This window comes from Epinephelus moara, chromosome 16 (genome assembly GCF_006386435.1).
Source record: "Epinephelus moara isolate mb chromosome 16, YSFRI_EMoa_1.0, whole genome shotgun sequence".
Taxonomy (NCBI): domain Eukaryota; kingdom Metazoa; phylum Chordata; class Actinopteri; order Perciformes; family Serranidae; genus Epinephelus; species Epinephelus moara.
The window spans coordinates 4,411,236-4,429,720 of NC_065521.1; the positions used below are offsets into that span (position 1 = coordinate 4,411,236).

Below are 18,485 nucleotides of genomic sequence, written 5' to 3' on the forward strand. Positions count from 1 at the left end.
TATATATACATATATATATATATATATATATATACACGTATATATCACAAAAACAACTATTCTCATTCACATACCCTATCATTCTGTCTTACATTCACCTTACACATGATTATTTGCATTCATATGTACAACTAATTTCTCTTACATATGCTATTATTCGGTTTCAAATATTATTCTCTCATACATATATTAGAACTTTGTGTTACATATATTGTTACTTTCATGTACATACTATCATACTTACATATATATAATATCCTCTGTTACACTAAGAGTATGACAGTAAATAAAAGAAAACATGATGATAAATATAAGAGCGTATAGTAGTGTTTGTGTAAGAGTATAGTGGTGGTATGTATGAGAGTATGCTTGTGCATGTAAGAGGGTATAGTGGTGTTTGTGTAAGAGTATAGTGGTGTATGTATGAGAGTATGCTTGTGCATGTAAGAGGGTATAGTAGTGTTTGTGTGAGAGTGGTGTATGTATGAGAGTATGACTGTGCATGTAAGAGGGTATAGTAGTGTTTGTGTAAGAGTATAGTGGTGTATGTATGAGAGTATGATTGTCCATGTAAGAGGGTATAGTAGTGTTTGTGTGAGAGTATAGTGGTATATGTATGAGAGTATGATGTTACTTGTGAAACCAAGTATGACATATGTCTCAGGGGGCCTCTCATAATATTATATACACCTACTGTTTTCTTGTTATATGTTTGTGGTTGTCTCTTTGCTTTTTACTATGTGTCCTACTGTTTTCTAATTTTACTGTAAAGCACTTTGTGAATTCTTTCTGTGAAAGGTGCTATATCAATAAACTTTACTTACTTAAATTTTGAAAAAAAACCCCAACACAATTATACAAAGATAATTATCTTTCTTTAATTAATGATCTGAAAACAGTAGTGACAAATGGTCAGATCTACCTATAAATTTAATGGGAAGATTTGTTTAAAATGATATGGTTGCCAAATTTCTTTTTATTTTTCTAACTATTTCATTAATTCCCCCAAAATATTTTTTACAAGGCTCCATGCTTTACTTACGTCCTTTATATGGGCTAATAAAGCACATAGGTTGAATTAAACACGTTTCCAAATCTAGAGCTGTATTACTAAGCTTCTCAGATGTTCTTTATAGATCGTATAATCAATAACACAGGTGAAGAGCCCTAGATAAATATCAAAAGTCAACAGTTAAAGCCTCACAACTTATTTACATCTCTGTTTACAAAACACAATATAAAAGTATCTAATTCTGTTATAAATAGCACATTAAAAACATGGAAGAGAGTTGGAAATATATCAGGAGTGCAACAGCCCTAGGAACACAGGGCTTTGGAATAATCAGTCAATCAAATTTCAAAATGTGGAGCTTAACTGCATCTCTTGGAGGATAAAGGGAATTAAGTATTTATCAGATATAATCATGCATAACAAGGTACAATCATTTACTGAACTTCAAAATAAATTTATATTGACATACCAAGAATGTTTTAGATATTTACAGCTAAATGTTTCAGAGGCTACGCTACAGCAGGCTAACGTTAGCCATTAGCAGTCTTTCTATGAGCTGTTTTTTGTTGTTGTTTTTTAATAATAATCAGCGATAAGTAACGTGCATTCATTGTTTTATGTTAATGTCATACAGTGAGTATTAGTGTGTGTGTTTATTTGTTCTATGTATTTGGCACACACTTTTGTATACATTTCTGTTTGAGTATGAAAGGCACGGTGGCTTGGCTGCTTCTTCAGTTAGCAGTTATCAGCCAACTCATCCTTTATATTTTTCATTTATTCTTTCGAGTAGGATTAAAGTCACAAAGCACTTCACATCTTATTATTATTGTACTCTTACTAATGTAGTTGTAATGTCTGTGCTGACCGCACCGTGTTTAGTTAGGTTACATCGTTTCAGTGAGGTTACGTTAACTGTTGTAAGATATGACAAGTGGCAACACCGTGGTTAAGGTCTTTGATAGAACAGCTGTTGGTGTTGGTAGCTCTTTTTGTTTAGAAATGTAATATTGTAGTTGTATTGTTCATTGTTAATACGTAGATTGCGCTAAGCTAACGTTAACTACTGAAACAGCATCTGCTGCCATGGCAACAGTAAACATTTATGTTGCCGGCTGGGGGGACGAAAGCAGGGTGTAGCATTTTATACATTGTAAATAGGCGGAAAGTTTGTCTCAAAAATCCGTGTGTGTAAAAAGCAAATCCACATGCGTAGAACTGAGATCCACAAATGTTTTCTCGATTCACAAATAAAAACTGAGCTCACAAATGCCTGTTCGAAAGTTGTAAATGTTAGGAAGATATTCACAAATGCTTTTCGTTTATTTGCAAATTAATTTAATGTATTCACAGATATTTTTTGTATTTGTGGAATGTGTTTTATATTTACAGATTACACATTTACACACAGATTGTCGATCTGTTCACACACATAATTATGAAACGTGTGCAGATCAAGAAATATTTGTAGATCACCCTCTGCATTTACAGGTATTAATGAGACAAATCTAACTCCATAGTTGAGTGGTTCTCCGCTGTCGGATGTAATCCATTTTCATGTCCAGCGAGCGGACGTTCACTAGAAGGACGCTGGGAACAGCTGGTTTGATGGGGTTAGCTCTTAGCCTAGAGCTAACCCCTCCGCGCTTCCCCCGCTTCAGCATCCTGTCACAGTGCTGCCGACAGGCGAAACCACGGTCATCTCAGGGCTAGCTCAACGTAACAGGCCAAGCTTGCTACAAATCCTGAGCTCTCTCGATTGTAGCATTAGATCTCTGCAGTGGTTTCTAATGTCTGTTAGAAACTCGTTGACTGTATTGCACTAAATTTACATCTTGTTGCACCGTGTTTACTTTGCCGGTGTACGCAGAGGCTGCCACAAGCATTGGTCGTGCCGCCATGTTGATTCAAACTTAGAGGCAAACTAAAAGTACATGTCCTGCAGAAACTCTACGTCCATCTCGTCCCTTTTTAGCTCAGGATGAAGCTGCATGTTACGCGAGCGGTTACGTCAGTCGGAGGCCTCCATGTGGGGAAGGCAGACAGGACAGGAGAAAACTCCAACCAATCATTGCATTTGATTGCAACCATTTGATCTCTCGTGTAATATATTCTTGTCATTAATTTATATTGTATTAAAGCAAGACTTAACCTTTCTGGAAATTTTACACTTTTCTTTGTTTAGGTTAAAATGCTATTAATAAGCTGATGACACACTAAAATGTAAGTGAATTCCACCAGAAATAAAAATTCAGAAGTTTTATCCAAACTCCTCTGATCAATGTGTGAAGTGCAGCTTTCACGACTCCCTTGTGCATTCCTTCTGGTCTTGTATAAAAGTGAACAAAGTGTGGAATGAAATCCAAGACTGGATATCTATTACATATAAAACAAAAAACATTTTCAGCACAACTGTGTATTTTTCAATATGGTGGGAAAATACGATATCCTTTGGGATGGCAGATTATGTTCTCCTCCCTTGTCTATAAGAAGCTCGTTTTAAAACTGTGGAAAAAAGCAGAAGCTCCTACTTCACAGATCTGGAGAGATTTGATGAGATATTATTTGTCCATAGAAAAGACATTGTCTGAGGATAATAACAAAATAAAGCAATTCAATGAGGTTTGGGAACACATATATGTTGCTTTATAAGATTTAAACCAAAATGATGGATGGCAGGAAAGAGAAGGGGGGGACTCTGGTGGAGATCAAGGGCAGATGTGTGTTAATGTGTGTGCATGTGTGTGTGTGTTGAAGGGTGTGAGACGGGGAATTGGAATGAGAAGTATGTGATTCGTGTTTAGGATGTAGGAATGAATGTCTTGTCTTATTTTATGACTTGTGTATACATGTATGGACAGAGTGATGTTTTATGTTGATTGACACCATTCTAGGATGGAATACATATTATGTGTTTAAAGGTATTATTAGTTTTGTTGTTGAAAGATTGTAAGTAGAACCTAATGGTGTACAGCATGAAATTAATAAAGATAATTATACAAAAAAAATTGGATTTTTTTTTTTTTTTGCCAATATCTGATATTCATTTGATATTCAATTCATTTGACCTATAACCCATATAAATATATCCACTTTTTTCCCACCTAATTTTAGAGATCATCAAGTGTCTTCTGTAGTGGAATTAACATCATATTATGCATGCATACTCTTATTGTGATGACCCACCAGCAGATGGGGACATGAAAGACAATACTTTTCAATGTACAGTATGTAATGTTCATCATTGTACAAAATAAGAAAAAGCATGTTTGCCAATTCTGATAGTTCATTTTAAAGCTGATATCGGCCGATATCTATGGCCGATATTAATGTGCATCCCTAGTTACATTACATGGAAGGTTATCCCGGGAAGATTGAACACTAATTAAACATTAAACACAACAAATTCCATGACTTCTCCAAAACTTTAGATGATTTTCATTAATTCCATGACTTTTCCAGGCCTGGAAAATGCAGTTGGGAAATTCCATGTCTTTTCCAGGTTTTTCATGACCATGGGAATCCTGTATATCTTGTTGCTATTTACATGGCATTTAAAATGTGAAAATTCTTCAGTCCTCAGGATCCTCTTACCTCTTCTACTTCCTGTTCATCAACCCCAGGATCAAACATGGAGCCCAGATAGGTGAGGTGGAAGATGGTCAGGAGGCTGAAAACCAGGTTCAGCAACATCACCCAATACTCCTACCGGCCAAAGGAAAAAGAACAAACTGTAACAGCCGCAAGAACGTCTTTATAGTGTCCGTCAATCTTTTTAAACCTTTAGGAGTAACTTAACTCTGAAAATCTTTGCTGACCTCCACTGGCTTAACTTCTCTTACCTTCCTGCAATGATGCAACGGTGTAGTCCAGCATTCTGTGACATCACTGCTGAGTGAGGTTACAGGTGCAACGAAGCACATTTCTGACCACTCCCAGCAGTGATGCTGGGAGATGGATCCTTGTGCAAACAAGCACTTTGTATTTTTTATGGAATTAATGTAGATCACTTTAGAGAGATTGATTTTCACTGTTTTTAGGTATTATTCAATATTTCTTCCCTTTAAATCCATATAGATATAGATGAAAAACTATTCTTAATCAAGTTTGAAATCACTTCCCAAGTGGCATGTAAACTTAGATATTAAGGCCCTGTCTATACGTACCCAGATATTTTCTGTAAACAGATTGTGCCCCCCCCCCAGTGTTCACACAGACAACGTTGTTGCTGCGGTGCTGCTGCTGTAAATACTGTTTTTCCACAACTGAAAGCTGGTACTCCACATATTTATTGAACTGTTCATGCCACTGCATTATCAACAACATGGTCCTGTAAATACTTCACAACAAAAAGCCTCATGTTACACAACAATCGAATGGATTCTGTGCACAGAAACCTTGTCAGGAGACTTTTATTTTGAAATGGAAAGAGGAAGTCTTGAGTAATGTTGGGATTCACAGGACCACAGATGATTTGTCATTTGTTAAAATCTAAACTGGATATGTGAGGGCTTTTCTTCTCTGCATGCTCTTTGTTCTTCAAACAGAGACAGCTATTTGACACTCATCTCCACAGGAGGTCACCTCACACCTCCCAGTGAGACCAGTGGTCAAACTTGATTGGACAGTACTGTTACAGTGACATGCCCCTCTGTGATGTCACCAGACAAACTCTAAAGTGTAGTTCACATTACACGATTTTCACCCTGATTTTGCATCGCGGAGACTATTGTAATCTTTTAAGTGTTCATACCTGGAGAAGTGTGTTTTTGTAAGCGGGAGTCTTGCCAACTGCGTTACGACCTGTGTGTGCACACCACAAGATTTCTCCACCGAGCCCTCACCGACAGAGCCCCAGATAACATGGTGACATCACCAAACTTAGAGACGACACATCATAAAGGCACTGATATTCTTCCCAGTGTTCAGAACTGCCTCCAGGGCCTGGGTCCAAACACAACGCGCTCCCCGTGATCCTGTGGACGCCGCCACTGTTGTTGTTGCTTGCCGGCTAGTCAGTGTTGCCAGATCTTGGGAGAGAAACAAGCAACCAGGGCTATGGAAACAAGCCCCATAGAAGCGACTACCATGCGTTTAAATAACTTATTAGACGGATATATATGTAGAGAAAGGAGACATTTAGAGCGCAAGCCCAAATAAGCAACCCTACTTTAGAAACAAGCCCAAAGTCCCGGCTAATAAGCGGACCTGGCAAGTGGCAACCCTGCGGCTTGTCCTCCTCACATTTATTCCGTCCTCCTGCATGCTGACGTGGGATGTAACCCGTCTCTCATTGGCTGATGCTCTTTGTCAGTCATGTCACACTTCTCCAGTTTTCTAGCATGCCAGATATCCAGTCCCAGTTGCAGACAAGGGGGCGACTTGCTCGTAGGCTTGTTCACACATGAGGACTCGTCGTGGCAGACTATCTGCCGACTCACCTCCGACCCAAGGTGGCTCTCAAGATCCTCTGCGACATCAAAATCACGGTGAAAATCGTGTAATGTGAACTAGACTTAAGATAAGACCTGCATTCTCTCAGGGTCTTCCTCTTTTCTGCTGGGTTGGGACCAGCCCAGATGCTCTCTTGCTCATACCTGTTCGCCCTGAGCTGTGGACCAGCCCAGAGGTGCCCAGACAGGCCTCCTTTTTCTCCTGGGCTGCCAACAAGCTCAGACCCTTCCTCCTTGCCCTGAACCATCAAACGTGGGGCAATTGATCACAGACTCTCTTAACCTGAACCAGAAAAGTTAGAGGTGCAAGCACAAGGTTTGCAGTTAACTTTCCAGCTACAAGGAGAACCAAGTTGAGTTTGCACCCCAGCGTCTAACTCTGCAGCGACCAGCTTCCTTGGATTTGCACCTTTGGAACAGGGACACAACAAAGACTGGAACCACATCTCTTTCCAGCCTTCCTCTGCCTGCTAATAAAACAGCACACCACCTTTTCTCTTTCTCTCTCTCTCTCTCTCTCTCTCTCTCTCTCTCTCTCTCTCTCTCTCTCTGGAGCTAAATAAACTATTGTAATAGAGAAACTCCCAGCAAAGGCTGGATTAAGGTTATACGGGTATGTGTGATCTCTAACTTTTTCTTTTTGCAAAGATGCTTAAACTACCAAAAAAGGGTTTAAGACTTGCACACTTGAACATTTGTAGTTTAAAGAATAAGGTTGATGAGTTGAGCTCTATTATGCAAGAAAATAATATACATATAATAGCCATATCTGAGACACACTTGGATGATTCAATAAGTGATACACTATTAAATATACAACGTTATCAAATTTTTAGACAAGACAGAGACAAATACGGTGGTGGCACGTGTATAAACATCCAGAGTCACATCCCTGTTAAAGTAAGGAAGGACCTGAAAATGACTGGGGTGGAAGCCCTATGGCTACAGGTACACATTCCACATTCAAGTCCATTGTTAATCTGTTGCTGCTACAGGCCTCCGGGCTCCAGTATTGTGTATTTAGATGATGTATGTACAATGTTGCAAAATGTGGCTGATACAAATAATGAAATCTACTGTTTTGGTGATTTTAACATAGACTGGCTTTCAGATAATTGTACGCTGAAAAAGAAACTTGGTGATGTGGCTTCTGTATGTAACTTAACTCAGGTGGTTAATATACCAGCGAGGATCAGCATTAACAGTGCAGGGGCGGTCTCATCAAAGTGTATAGATCACTGTTTTACAAATGCTCCTGAGAAATGTTCTAAAATTATATCTGTACCAATGGGCTTCAGTGACCATAATATGGTAGCATTTACTTTGAGGACAAAAGTTCCCAAGGTGGGGCCTAAAATAATCTTTAAAAGAATTTATAAGTCCTTTTCAGAAGATGAATTTATTAAAGATATATCCAAAATCACGTGGAACTCAGTGCTGGATGTTAAGAATGCAGAGGCCGCATTATGCAAGTTTATGGATTTATTTATGGATGCTTGTGATAAACATGCTCCTATGAAGAAAATTTCTGTGAAAAACATCAGAACACCCTGGCTTGATCATGAACTTAAAAATTCCATGAAAGAAAGAGACAGACAGAAAGCTGTAGCATCTGGAAATTCGCATGACTGGCAAGCTTACCGGTCATTTAGAAACACTGTAACCAAAATGAATAGACAGAAGAAAAACTATTATCAGAGTAAACTGGAGGAGTACAAAGGAGATAGTAAGAAAGTATGGAAAATATTAAATGAAGTCATAGGTAAAACTAGAAGGAGTAAAACACCCTCTTTTATTGAAGTTGAAGGAAAATTTATTACAAAACCTGTTGACATTGCAAATCATTTCAATAATTATTTCAAATGTAAGGTGGAAGTAATCAGAAATCAGATGATGCCGAAGGATGGAGAGCTGTGAGATGCCTTAATAAGGAAATATATCATGCATGAGAAACAATGTAATTTTGAATTTAGGGTCACTAATGCTGATGAAATTAAAAAGCTTCTTCTTTCCTTAAAAACAGACAAGCCTAGTGGGGTTGACGATCTGGATGGTAAACTACTACGACTGTCGGCAGAATTTGTAGCCAAGCCTCTAGCCTATATTTTTAACCTATGTTTTAAAGAGTATGTGTACCCACAGCGTTGGAAAATAGCAAAGGTAACGCCTCTCCCAAAAAACTGTAAGGAACCATTTGCAGGCCCAAACAGCAGACCTATTAGTATCTTACCTATAATAGGTAACTTTTTGAAGGCATTATCTATAAGCAGATCCAACAGTATTTTAATGATTTTAGCTTAAATACAGACTTCCAGCATGCGTATAGAGTGGGCCACTAAACAGCAACTGTGCTAACATCTTTAACAGACTGTTGGTTACAACATATTGATAAAAAGGATGTGGTAGGTGCAGTACTTTTGGATTTTAGTGCTGCATTTGATATTATAGACCATGACCTATTAATCAAGAAACTGAGGGCCTATGGTTTCAGAAATACTGCCATAGAGTTAGACATGCAGGAATGTATTGTTTTTAATGGCTCAATATCAAATTCAATTACANTGACCTATTAATCAAGAAACTGAGGGCCTATGGTTTCAGAAATACTGCCATAGAGTTACTAAGAAGTTATCTGTCAGACAGGCAGCAATGTATTGTTTTTAATGGCTCAATATCAAATTCAATTACACTTGAATGTGGTATTCCCCAGGGCAGCTGCCTAGGACCGCTCCTTTACTCCATTTTCGTATATGATATTCCTTATATGTTAAAGAATGCGGGCATGGTGATATATGCTGATGATACCACCATGTTTGCATCAGGCTTAAGCTCTACACAGGTCAATAATACACTTCAAAAGGAAATTATGTTGGTTTCAGAATGGGTTAATGAAAACAAATTGAAATTAAATGTTTCTAAAACCAAATGTCTAATGCTAGGTTCTAAATATGCCTTAAGGTCGCATCACAAACTATCTCTCTCCCTAAATGATACTGATATTAAACAGGTCAGGGAAGCTAAACTGCTCGGGGTTATTATAGACGAAACACTGTCATGGACATTGCATATTGGTAGTATAGTCACGAGGATAAGTAGGGGTATTTCCATCATTAAAAAAAGTGCTAGTCTCTTAGATGAGTTATCTTTAAAAATTGTAACTCAGTCTCTAGTCCTTTCACATCTGGACTATTGTCCGACAGTCTGGTCTTGTGCGTCACAAAAAGAAATGTCAAAACTTCAGTTAACTCAAAATAGAGTTGCTTGCCTTGCACTTCAGTGCTCCATAAGGGAGAATGTGTTAGAAATGCATGACAGACTATCGTGGCTAATGGTAAAAGACAGACTGACATGCAGTCTTATTCTGTTTGTAAAGAATATATATACTGTTGGTAAACCTAAATTCTTATATTTACAATTAGTGCCAACCAATAACAGACATAACCATGAGACAAGACAAGCAGTAAACCACAGATTCACATTACCTCTGCCGAGAACCAGCACACTTAGGAGAACAGTTATGCACAGAGCTATTGCAGAGTGGAACAGGCTTCCACCTGAGCTCTTATCACTGGAAAGCAGAAGTAGTTTTAAAAACAAACTGAAAAAGATGATTTTAGAAAGGTGAGTGTATAATATCTGACTTCTTGGTTTCTTTTGTTTTGTTTTGTTGTTTGTTAGTTTTTGTTTTGTTCCGTTTCATAAGCCTAGGTATTGATTTGGTGTGTTTGCAAAACTTTAAAAACTGTTTTTAACAATTTCTTCCAATTGCAATTAGTAGTCCACATTGTGGTAAATTACTGAATTTAATATTGTAGTTTTTTTCCTTGTAACTATCATATATGATTCTAGATTGTTATTGTTATTCTGTATGTTTTTACTATGTATATAATTGTGTCCTGTGTGAGGACCCCAGGAAGAATAGCCATTACTCCCCTAACGGAGTGATGGCTAATGGGGATCCTAATAAATAAACAAATAAACAAATACCTGCTGTCTGTTTAATGTTGCACAAGAGTGAATGAAAAGTCAACCTCTGCTTCGTCAAGAACTCCGAAATCCTACAGGCTTTATTATTAAATTTGGTTACTGTTATTAATTTAATTATTAATACAAATTCCAAATTGATAGTTAAGTTTTAGTGGGGAATTTTATGAGACTGATATCTTTTTCTGGCTATCAGTTTCCCCTTTCGGGAATGGTGCCCCACGAGGTGATTTAATGTAAATTACGTCATATTATTTAACATAAACAATAATTATTATTAATTATTTCCGATAGCCAATTTGATACTTTAATTGGAGATCTATTACAAGGTCAGGCCCGTGTTAAGGCTTAAGTCCCAACAAATGGTGCCGCCATGTTACATAACACCAGTGCCTAGATCATAACACATAGTATCACCAGAATAATTTACAACATTAATGGTGCTCCTTGGTGAAGCCTTACATTGTTGTTCCCAACATAACTGGTGCCCCTTGTTGAGGCCTGATTATGTTGTTCCCAACAATAAAAAATAAATACTTAAAGTTTTTTCATGTTTGTGACAGATATAAACATTGATACTCTAGGGAATGATAGTAGGGTATCAGTTTGAGTGTCAAAAGACTATTTTCACTGCCTCGTTGTTGCTGAAAATGTGTGTGTGTCAAAAAATAGGTGACAGATATAAACATTGATACTGTAGGGAATGATAGTATGGTATCGGTATGAGTTTCAAAATACTTTTCACTGCCTCGTTGTTGCTGAAAATGTGTGCATCTTAAAAAATAGGTGAGCCACAAGACTTCTATTCACTAGATTTTCTGCAGCTGGGTGAACTGTCTGTCTTAAGTGTACCTTTTTCAAAACACCTACTGGAAATCTCATCACCAGGGATTCCTGTTCAACTTAATGACAAAGAAGCTCACTTGAACATACGAGTGATGCTCTGGACATGCGAAAGTTTTCCTTCCACACCTCAACAACAACAACAACAATCCCACTCTAGAGAGTGTCCCAACATCCGCTGGTTCGACCAGTCCTGATCCAGAACCGTCAGTTCTAGTGGACTTTAATTCCGGACGCTGCGGTGGAGTGCAAACACTGGGATGCAGCAGATATCTCTGTTTGTCCGTGAAGTGAGTGTAAGTGTAAGGTATAGGTATGCATAATTTAGAAGATTACATCATCGTTTCCCAAACGCTCCGTTTTACACGTCCACACAGATAAATAGTAAACGGAGTTTAGATAAATCTCACCTTAAAAGGCCTTAAATTTTCATTTTAGGTACCTGACACTCCATTTGCATGTGGACGAGAGGCCCAAACATAGAGAAAAATATCCATTTACAAAAATATCTGGATACATATAGACAGGGCCTAAGTTTGAAGGTTATTCAGCAGTTTGTACCCCTTCTGACACTGAGTACAATGCTGTGGTTTCTTTTTATCATGCCCCCCATAACTGCATTACTAAAGGGTGCTGAAGCTATACCTTCTTGTGCTGATGGCTGCACTCAGAGGTGCAGGGCCTGGACATGATACAGGCACTGAAGATGGATGCAAGCTTCTTTCTCAGAACTAAGGATGAGAGAACAAAGGGACAACCTTGATCATTCAGGTGTGAGAAACAAACTGGCTACCCTTTCTTCACACTACCACAGAAATTCTTCAGGACACCAGGACTGATGGGAGCAGATTAACCCCTTGAACTCTGCGATAGAAACGGTCTGCCAGTTGATTTATTGGTATTTTTGCTCATTGTGATGTAATTTCTTGGAGCATCTTCAAGTGTGTCATATCCCTAAAATCTGTCCAACCTCAGCTAAAACGTTATGTGAGTCAGTTAACCTTAATTATTGGTAAAAGTATTGAAATTCTGTCATTGAAAAAATAAAATACACAAAACAAACTTGTTTTTTCATCAGATTTTACAAAATAAAAGGACAAATACTTAACATTCCATAAGTTTTTTGAACTATATACATCTAGTTTTTGAGACATGCTTATTTTCATGGGAAGAGTTAAAGGTGCTGCAATAGATTCATCACTCATTTCTCTAGCATCACTGCAGGTTTTCATGTGGTTTTGCACCACATTTAATGTAGTTATTATTTATAGATTCATAGATCTTATTTATTCCAGATCTACTGAAAGAACTATCTCCCTGGGCCGTCTGAGGGGGTTCTGTTTTTAAAGCGTTATCCTGCTTTCGAGCAGACTTGGGTCAGCCCTCTTAGATGAAGTAAAGACGTAATTGTTCAGCAGTTTGTGCAGGCAAAAATTATCATTCTATTCCACTTCAAATGCTTTGACTTTCACAGTTATATATATATATATATATATATATATATATATGTGTGTGTGTGTGTGTGTGTGTGTGTGTATATGTATATATATTTATATATATTACTTTATTTTACCTTTATTAAACGAGATAAGTCAACTGAGAAACAAGAGGCAGCAACAGGAGGCAAGTCAATACAACACAGACAGAGCTGGCAGAATAAAACATCATTAGACACAATTAGAACATTATGTATTCTGTACAGCTGATGTGTTTTTCATACCATGTTCAACATATGTGATGAAGCCCAAAGAGAGCAGAACAGCTCCCAGGTGAAAGCTCAGACCCTGAAGACAACAGACAGCACATTAAGCTCAAGTAATGACGTTCAGTCATTCAGCATCTTACACAAAGTGAATACTGCCAAACTATATCTCTAATCAAAATCATTTTCATATGCATATGCACATCTCTTTCCAAGATCAGTGTTCAGGGCTGTGTGTTTTTACACATAACCCTAGTGCTACAGAGGCTCAACGTTTTGTTTCAAGGGACACTAAATTCTGTGATATGGTCAAAACCTAGTATATGGTTGGACTGTGTATAAAATGCTAGAAGGCACTTAATTTTAAACAATGGCTATTAATTTTAAACAGGAAGTGGAGGCATTCCTTCAATCATAGACTTTTGCTTACAATGCTTCTGCAAACTGTTGTAGTCCAGCCAAAAAATCCATTCAAATACATGTTAAAATGAAAAACAGTACACTCAGGAGTGACTGCCATCCTCTCAGCCAACCTTTTTCATTTAAGTGGAACTCCCTTCCATCCCATATCAAAACTGCCACAGATTTTTATTCCTTTTCTCTGATGCCGAAAAGGTGGTTAAAGGAGAATCAAGTGTGCAATCATCAATTTTAATTTTAGGAACCTTTATTAACTCATAAAACAATAACAACTGTTCTGAAAATATTATATGCATCCTAGTGAACAGTACTTTATAATGCTTGATGTATATGCTGTCTGAATTATTGTTCAGCTGCCCCAGCACTGTGGATTAAAAGGAACATTTATCTTTTAACTCTGTACAACACACTGGCATCAGAATTTAAGTATTACAGTTTATGTTTATCAAACATAGCCCCTGTCAAAAAACTTGTTATATAGCATTGGGTTTATTTCCAGATTTTGCCCATCTGGTCTGGTGTACGAGCTTAAACCGGTTTGATTTAATGCAAACTAACTAAACCAGCATTTATTATTCTGACACCTTCTGGCAAATTAAAAAGTAGTTTAAACTGGCAACCTGAGCTCCAGGCACCACAGCACTAAATCCAACATGTACTGCATTAATAAGCAATATGGTAAACATTAGGGGTGGGGGGGAAAAAAACGATTTTAAGATGCATCGAGATTCTGTCTTGAACGATGCGAGCATTGATTTGGAAAACTCATAATCGATTTTAATTTTATTTTTATATTTATTCTTCAAATTACCGTAACTCCTTGACCATTCATGCTATCGACATAATTCCAATGGATTCTGAAAGCTGAGAAGCGGAGCTTTCCAGTGACCATTACGGTAGTGACGTCATTACCTGTGGAGGAGGGGAGGGAAGTGGGTACAGCAGGAGGAGAGTGACAGCTGACGAGGAGAGTGCAAGTTGGAGTGATTTAGCTGTGTTGTAGTTGAGTTTTGGTGAGTTTTAGTGGAGTTTGGGTGGCGTTTTCTTTGTAAATAATATTTAGTGTTGTAGTAAATAATATTTAGTGTTGTAAATAATAGTATTTGTGGTTTTTTGAGAGCTTTTGAGTTTTTTTAAACCGTGTTTTTGAGTGTTTTTTGACGTGTTTTCGTCGTGTTTTCACCATAGTTCGTAGTTTTGCCATCGTTTGTCTTTTTTTTTTACAATATTTCGTGTTTTTATAGTTCATAGATAGTTATAGTCAGTTATAGTTTTGTAAATACTGGAGGAGAAATGTCGAGGAGGTCGACGAGGGACAGGAGAGTCCCGTTAAGATTTGTGGATGAGGAGGATGGACCGGGGGAGACTGGTAGAGTGTAGTCATCTCAACCACAGTAAGTAATAGGCCTACAGTTTGTATGCACTGGATATGTATTCCCAGCTTTATTACAAAAATGTTTTTCAATATCTGCTGTAAATTTTCTTATTGGCTCATTTTATAATTGAGGAATCGTTTTATAATTGAAATCGTTGCCCTCGGAATCGGAATTGAATCAAATCGTGAGGTGCCTAGAGATTCCCACCCCTAATAAACATAATATTATGTTCATAAACAGACTAACTGAACCTCTAGTGTCTGGTGTCAGCAACATGATGAAGATCACATTTCAGGAGGTGGGAGGGGCAGAGCAGTGCACATGGTATTTGTTTACAACAAAATTCATAAGTTTTTGGGTGACAGAGGAGACACAGCAAGAAAACAAAAACTTCAACAATATAACAACATTCTGGATTTCAAGCTGCATTGTGAACTGAACTTTTGTCGGACGGCGTGTTTCTATTAATATCTGTCATTTGTTTTCAAGCGCCACAACAGACGAGGAACGGCTAATTCATTAAGTTAAGATGACGAATTATCTACCTGATACTTATTATTTCACTATAAAAACCTAAATAAGATGGCAGCTGGCTTGAGATAGATAACCAGGGAGCTTAATGACTAATAACAAGCTAGGCTATCTGCTGTTAGCTACATTGTATGTCATTTCTATTAAATATCACAAAATAAAATGTGTTTTCTGTTTCAAAAAGTAATGTTACAAAGTAGTAAGACAGCAAATAGACCTTAACATTCACAGCTTTTCTATTAGTGGACAGTTAAAGACACATGGCACAGATGGAGGATGACAGATTGTAGTTAATCACGTTTCCATACTGAAGTGACAGTACATAGACTTCCTACAAAAGATTAATTGTCTCTAACATGATTTTAGCATACTGTATATTAAAATGGCCTCGAGTACTGTTAAAGAGTGTATCATCTTACTAACATGCAGTAAGGCGCTGGCTGTGTATGTCACCACGATGGCTGGAAAAGTCCCCAGTTTCATGGCATTTTTAAAGACATCTGATGAGCGTCAAACAGAAGAACACAGTAAACACACACAACATTACGACTATACAGTAAAAAATTTAAGTTACATTTTAATGTAACTTCCATAAAAAACAACAAAACAGCAGCCGCACACTCAAACACTGTGCATATATCAGTTTAATGCAAGCTTTCGGTCATTGTGACCTTCAGGCAACCTAAGGCTCTAAGTTCAGCTCCAGCACCTCTTTAAGTGTTTTGCCTACGGATGAGCGGTGGCTTTTTTCACAATGTACCTTCCATAAAAGCATTTAAATACAAAATTACAAAAGTGTCAAATGAGGTGATAGTACGGGGTGGCTGGTGGCTCAGAGTAGAGCGGGTCATCCACCGATCGGAAGATCGGCGGTTCAATCCCTGGCTCCTCCAGCCGAAGTAATCTTGAGCAAGATACTGAACCCCAACTTGTGGCTGTTCCATCGGTGTGTTAGTGTGTTAAAAAGTGAGTAGCAGGTGGCATGGTATGGTAGCCTCGGCCACCAGTGTATGAATGTGTGTGTGAATGGGTGAATGTGACTCGTAGTGTAAAAAGCGCTTTGAGTAGTCAGATGACTAGAAAAGCGCTATACAAGTGCAGGTCTACCATTTACCCAACAACAGACAAACTGTAAATACCAGTTGGGCTGCAACTAACTTCTATTTTCATTATCCATTAATCTGGCTTTTAATCATTACGTCCATGCAAAACAGGTAAAATGCCATTCATATGTTCAAGGCTATAGTTATATCTTCAATGTGCTTGTTTTGTCCACAGTCTAATATCTTATCAGGACATACATCAGTTATATACAATACCATTTTGTGGGACATCGAAGTCAGTAAAGTCGTACTACTTAAAAGTTAAATGTTACATCTAGTGTTTAAGTGAAGAAGTTGGTTTGTTGATGGTAACTGAAGAGAGGTTAGGGGGAATCCAAAAAGTATTTGAAATCATCATCTGGGGACCATGAATGTCTTCCCAGTAGGTTCAAAGCTAACTCGCTCCATGAAGCGTTGGATGGATCAGTAAGTGACCAACTTCCGTTTCAGTTTAACAGACAGGGCTCAGGCTAGGACTTACAGGTTTTTAGCCATCGGGACATGGGGATGTTCCAGGACGTCACTACCAGCACCATGGAGCGAGGTAATTCCACACTGAGAGGTTTCACCACACTCATATCCCTGTATAGTAAACACACAGACACAGATGGTGCTATTGGGGAATATAGTACAAGGGATTCACTTCTTCAACCCTCCACCTAGTCTGCAGTCTGAAAAATGTGATGACTTTCTTCTTCTGGCGCTGACCAGTAGGTAGCCTGGTTTGCCATACCAGAGGTGATATGATGACTGTTTCACTTTGACAGGAGTCACATGAGAAATTCAAAACTTATTTTCCATTAGTTAGCATGGGGAACGTCAGGTCCCTAGCCAACAGGGTGGGTGAATGAAGCACCTTGGTGAACAGCCTGTACGTCTACATAGAACATAATTTGCTTTGCTTAATGGAGGCATAGCTAAATGGGAATATAGTGGATGAAAAAAAAAAAATTGTCCGAGGACTGCAAAGGCAGTCATGACCCACCCTACTCTCGTTCTGATTGGCTAGAACTTGGTGCCTTCGTTGGTTAGGTTGGCTAGGTTTAGGCATGAGAAATGAGATTGGTTAAGGTTATGGTAGAATACAGTATCAGGGTAAGCCAATCGGAGGCAGGGAGGGGGAGCCATGCCTTCACCATCCTAGAAAAACCCCCAACTCACATACCAGTAGGTCTGCTTGAATAACGCCTCGTTTCCACTTACGTAGGTGACTGGTGTCCGCAGCTCTGTAAATATACGGATGAGGCCTCTAATGTCCAACACAAGGAAGTGCATTTCTTAATGGATGGAGAGAAACTTGATTTAACTTTGTCAGTTTTTTGCCATCAGGGAGTTTGGAATATTTGCTTGGAACATTACCGGGACAAAAACAGACCAATATTGCATGGGTAAAAACAAATGAAGATGTTGGCCTGCCAGGTACTGTAACGGTTTGAGGTAGAAGTTTTATTTTATTGTATTTATTTTGTTTTAGTAATAATCTGTTTAGTTTAGGTTAGTCTTGTTTTTCCTGGGGTGCCAGCCAGGTCTCTCTCCTGGCATGAGTCAAGTGTAGTTAGTTGTGTTTTTTAGTTGTTTAAAATTTAACACCTTACAAAAGATGTACATCACCAAAGAACAAAGACCCTAGGCTGAGTGACAGCACAAAAGAACAACACAACACCATGCAACAATTTAAATATTAAGCAGTGTATGTTACAAGTTCACTGCAAAGTTAATACTTAATTGGCCCAAAAAACTCCAAAAGAATAGCATTAACTCACAGTCTGCAAGTTTTCTTTGCGGAACACCTCTGCACCTCCTTAACATTCACAAAGAAATGTACAATAACCACATCCTCCATTACAAGGATGCTGTCTCTGCAGCAAAATCCACCTACTACAGGAGTAATCAGCTCAGGTGAAGGGAACACTCTGTTTTCCACTGTCAACATCATACTACGACCCACGGACTATCTTGCTCCTCATCAGTACTCAGCTGCCTATTGTAAATCCCTAATGTCATTTGTCAAAGTCAAACATGTCAAAATAGACAATATTCACCAACAACTAACCACCTCCC

The 18,485-nt window shown here is 38.2% G+C and overlaps 1 protein-coding gene across 4 annotated transcripts in view; it reads right to left on the reverse strand.

The window, feature by feature from the left end:
• The window catches only part of LOC126402556 (protein-serine O-palmitoleoyltransferase porcupine-like), an 80,297-nt gene that overhangs the window by 4,648 nt on the left and 57,164 nt on the right, over positions 1-18,485 (reverse strand). For 3 of the 4 annotated variants that reach the window (XM_050064673.1, XM_050064672.1, XM_050064675.1), the window contains 5 exons: positions 16,906-17,006; positions 15,745-15,821; positions 13,013-13,076; positions 11,938-12,023; positions 4,607-4,717 (listed from right to left, as the gene is read on the reverse strand). In XM_050064673.1, the coding sequence (XP_049920630.1) occupies positions 4,607-4,717; positions 11,938-12,023; positions 13,013-13,076; positions 15,745-15,821; positions 16,906-17,006 (439 nt within the window). The remainder of the gene's footprint in view (positions 1-4,606; positions 4,718-11,937; positions 12,024-13,012; positions 13,077-15,744; positions 15,822-16,905; positions 17,007-18,485) is intronic. The other variant, XM_050064676.1, reaches the window with a different exon arrangement.